The sequence below is a fragment of the Clupea harengus genome, chromosome 2, assembly GCF_900700415.2.
Source record: "Clupea harengus chromosome 2, Ch_v2.0.2, whole genome shotgun sequence".
Lineage (NCBI taxonomy): Eukaryota > Metazoa > Chordata > Actinopteri > Clupeiformes > Clupeidae > Clupea > Clupea harengus.
The window spans coordinates 2,312,848-2,317,847 of record NC_045153.1 but is presented as its reverse complement, the minus strand read 5'-3'; the positions used below and the strand labels follow the sequence as shown (position 1 = coordinate 2,317,847).

General features: G+C 45.7%; 1 protein-coding gene across 1 annotated transcript in view; it reads left to right on the top strand.

Moving 5' to 3' along the window:
- The first annotated feature begins 1,016 nt into the window (after positions 1-1,016).
- Positions 1,017-5,000, top strand: part of LOC105912353 (arginine and glutamate-rich protein 1-B) — a 15,069-nt gene continuing 11,085 nt past the window's right edge. Inside the window, exon 1 of the mRNA XM_012841310.3 lies at positions 1,017-1,577. Coding sequence (XP_012696764.1) covers positions 1,246-1,577 — 332 coding nt within the window. The 5' untranslated portion in view covers positions 1,017-1,245. The remainder of the gene's footprint in view (positions 1,578-5,000) is intronic.

Below are 5,000 nucleotides of genomic sequence, written 5' to 3'. Positions count from 1 at the left end.
GGTATGAGTATAGGCTAAACCAGAACCATAATGGTAAACAAACTAAGTGCAGCAAATTCATCGAATTACTGTATCTGATGGCTAGAAGCCGCTTCACCCTGTGAACAGATAGCAACAGATTTCTCTCCAGTGATCCGAGAGGTCTAGCAGGAATGTACTGCTGAAACATATCTGACAGGTCATTTGGTCCAGTCTCAACTTCTGCCAGTACAGTGCTTTAAAGTCAATTATGTGACTTACTGGAAGCCGTAAGAACTGGAGTATTGAAGTAATGTGGTCAATTCTTTTGGTTTTCAGAAGAACTCTAGCAGCTGCATTTTGTGCACAATCTGAAGCTGTTTGATAGTCTTTTTTAGGAAGGGCTGTGAAAAGACCAATGCAGTAGTCAACCCCTGGAGATAAAGGCATTAATGCGTTTTTTTTTATCATGTTTTGACATAAGGCCTCTGAGTTTGGCTATGTTTTTGAGATGGTGAAAAGCTGATTTAATTATTGCACCTAGGCAGAACTCTGCATACAGTATCACTACAATATTGAATAACTCCAATCACCAATTTTCTGTTATTACATTTTTTCCTGATCATCTCACTGAAACAGAAAACCAGTTCAATCTCCCAATAATTTGTAATTGGTCAATGCTGAAAACAAATCGAATCTTTGTATATTTTAACACATTTTTTTTGTTTTTCCAAACATACATTTGTGATTAGGTAAATTGAACTGACATGTTAAAGCGTATTAAAGGCAAAGTCCGGTTGTTGATATTTGAGCTCAACAGCCAACCAAATGACACCACTCATCTTTCTGTAGTCTGTCAATTTTGACCACACAAATTTCTCAACAATATCTAATTTGTTAAATTGTCTGAACTAGGCCTACGCGGTTTGTTTGTCCCAACAACCTGAAAAATATCTCCAGTATTTAGCCACAGCCACTTCTGTGGTCATAGCAGAACTAACATCGTTCCCATAACAATCCGGAAAAATCCAAAAAAAAAAACGGAAATAGCCCGAGCACAAGGCATTCTGGGAAAAGAGTTATATCCGCCATCTTGGTTTGATTTAGCTAGCACAACAATTAGATCTTAAGGATTTGGGTAAATTAAACATATTCTGAGGGGATTTTCAAATCTCTATGGTTATCAAGCATTGTCTGTGGTGCAAGGTACATTAATACTTGTTCATAGACGTTTTGTTTGGAACTGTTTCGGAGTTAGCGGTGTGTTAAGCCTCTCCACCGGCGGCCATGGGGCGATCCAGAAGCCGCAGTTCGTCCCGTTCCAAACACTCAAAAAGCAGCAAACACAGCAAAAGACGCACCCGCTCCAGGTCGAGGTCCCGAGACGCCGAACGCCCCAAGAAACGTTCCAAATCCCGGGAGTCTAAAAGGAGCCGGCGACGTGAATCCCGCTCCAGGTCTCGGTCAACAACAGCGTCGACCCGCAGAGAGAGACCAGCTTCGCCTCCTGAGAGGATAGACATCTTCGGGCGAACGCTAAGCAAGCGAAGCGCAATCGACGAGAAACAACGCAAAGAGGAAGAAGAGAAAAAGGCCGAGATGGAGAAACAGAGGAAGATGTAAGTTCGTCAGCTAATGAGACTTATCTAAGCTAAGTTAGCATGGTACCTAGCTAACTGCGTGAACTTGAGACCTCAGTCTTTAGTACCTGGCTATGTTTCCCCCTTGTTTTGAGCTAATGCTAGTTAGCAAGCTGGCTAAGTTAAGACCATGCTAATTGCCTATGTAATGTCTCTGGTGGGACTGGCTAGCGAATTGAGCCACAGTGAAGTGACGTTAGCAGTGAACTAGCAGGTACTGTACCCAACTAATGTAACCCTATATGTTATGTTACATAACACCCCTGCATAGTCTAAGTTGAGGATACCATGGCGCCCCAGTTAGCATTAAAATGCCCCGGTTTTGATATTTAACTTTAACGTTAGCTAGTTAACTGTCAGTTCTACCACGTGACGGAGGCTTGTCTTGTTCCCTTCGCACTGTCCGTTAAAATGTCGTGGTTGTGTAGTGTTAAAGTGATGTTATGCATCCCATTCAGGGTTTTCTCAGATATATACCTACGAGTTGGAGGCCTAAATCGTGAAATGACGTCAGTGTAGTGCACCTAAAACCCGCATGGAAGAGAGGTAAAATAGTGCTGAAGGTTAAGCCCGTGCCAGAAGAACGCCATCATCTGAGTCTGCAGATAGGGGGGGGAGGAGGAGACGATTATAATCGCTAATGAAAAGTGAGATGTTTGGTGCTACTTTTAATAGAGGATACCTGTGTGTCCCAATGTGTTTAGTGAGTAGGATTACTTTGGAGTTACAGAGAGGGAGTGAGAGAGTTAGTTGCAGGGATTTGGGGTGACGTGCTGGTGAAGGCTGAGAAGGCTGAAAGTTCAGTAATGGTGATTACAGATAATTGCATAACAGAGATAGCAGCAGAAAAAAAAAACCCATGAAGGATTTCAGACAAAACTCTGATCCGGCCAGTTTGCTAGTGAGTCACACACATCACACACACACACACATCAAACACACGTACACACACACACACACACACACACACACACACACACACAGACACATGAACACACACACACACACATCACACACACATCAAACACACACACGCACACGCACATGAACACACACATCACACACAGACACATGATGCACACACACACATAAACACACACACACACACACACACACACACACACACACACACACACACAGTCCTCCAGCTGTCCAGGTGCACAGGCAGCCTGTGTGTTCCAGTGAAAGGCCCTCCCTCCTGTCCAAGGGGTATTGGAAATACATACAGCGGAGTGGGAGTGGCGTTTTGCCAGACTACAGTGCAGTGTAGACCAGAGAACACACACACGGCTCAGAGGGGAGGTCTGAGAAGCCGAACGCAGCGTCGGGGGGTTCCTGGGTTAGGGAACGCAGCGTTGGGGGGTTCCTGGGTTAGGCAACGCAGCGTCGGGGGGTTCCTGGGTTAGGGAACGCAGCGTCGGGGGGGTTCCTGGGTTAGGGAACGCAGCGTCGGGGGATCCTGGGTTCGGCTGCGCAGCCAACTGCTCCAGTCAGAATAACCACAAATACACACGACAAAACACTTGAGATGCTGAGCATTGCTAGCAGACCACCGGCCAAGAGTTTCACACAACTTGAAGCATGCACACACACACACACACACACACACACACACACACACACACCCTGCTGAAGAAGCATGTGTGTATAAGCTTGTGCGCACACAAACACACACACACTGCACTGTCGCTTGTTCTCACACTCATCTGAAGTGCGGACGCACGCACACACAGTAAATCACACATCTTCTACACTCTCACTCAATCTCACACACACACACACACACACACACACACACAACAGTAAATCACACATCTTCTACATTCTCACTCAATCTCACACACACACACACACACAAACAGTAAATCACACATCTTCTACATTCTCACTCAATCTCACACACACACACACACACACACGCAAACAGTAAATCACACATCTTCTACATTCTCACTCAATCTCACACACACACACACACACACACACACGTCCACTGCACTGATGTGGGCCGTGTTTAGGAGATGATGCATTTTAATACAGAACGAGAAAAGTGCTATTTGGTTCAGTCCAAATTGATACAGTTTTAACATTTTTTTTATGTAGACATGTAGTCATTTTCCATTTACGTATTAAAAAAGACAGTTATCTGTAAATAGATATTTTTTCATAAAAGATCAGGGCTTGATACGTGTTAGATTAGTGAGCTGCAGCCAATCAAAACTGGCCATAAATAGTTCTGCATAGCTGTAGCCTCTGCTGTGTGCGCACACTGTGGCTAAGTGACAGGGTGAGAGCTCCGCTGTATAGGGGCTGATCTGGAGTGTGTGTGTGTGCGTGCGTGCGTGCGTGTCTGGAGGGGTGTGAGTGTGTGTGTGTGCGCGCGCGCTGGTCTGGAGGGGTGTGAGTCATGGCCTACACATTCATAAACAAGAGGCCTGCCAACGCGTTGTGAGAACTTCATGTGGCTAGTGAGTTTCTGTCACATCAACAATAAGAGGTAATATTAGCCGGTGTGCCCAGTTAACAGGTAAGTTGGCACCATCGACGTCGGTATGGTTAGCACCATAGACGTCGGTATGGTTAGCACCATAGACGTCGGTATGGTTAGCACCATAGACGTCGATATGGTTAGCACCCTAGACATAGGTATGGTTAGCACCATAGACGTCGATATGGTTAGCACCATAGACATGGGTATGGTTAGCACCATAGACGTCGGTATGGTTAGCACCATAGACGTCGATATGGTTAGCACCCTAGACATAGGTATGGTTAGCACCATAGACGTCGGTATGGTTAGCACCATAGACGTCGGTATGGTTAGCACCCTAGACGTCGGTATGGTTAGCACCCTAGACATAGGTATGGTTAACACCATAGACATAGGTATGGTTAGCACCATAGACGTCGGTATGGTTAGCACCATAGACGTCGGTATGGTTAGCACCCTAGACATAGGTATGGTTAGCACCATAGACGTCGGTATGGTTAGCACCATCGACGTCGGTATGGTTAGCACCCTAGACATAGGTATGGTTAGCACCATAGACGTCGGTATGGTTAGCACCATAGACGTCGGTATGGTTAGCACCATAGACGTCGATATGGTTAGCACCCTAGACATAGGTATGGTTAGCACCATAGACGTCGATATGGTTAGCACCATAGACATGGGTATGGTTAGCACCATAGACGTCGGTATGGTTAGCACCATAGACGTCGATATGGTTAGCACCCTAGACATAGGTATGGTTAGCACCATAGACGTCGGTATGGTTAGCACCATAGACGTCGGTATGGTTAGCACCCTAGACGTCGGTATGGTTAGCACCATAGACGTCGGTATGGTTAGCACCCTAGACATAGGTATGGTTAGCACCATAGACGTCGGTATGGTTAGCA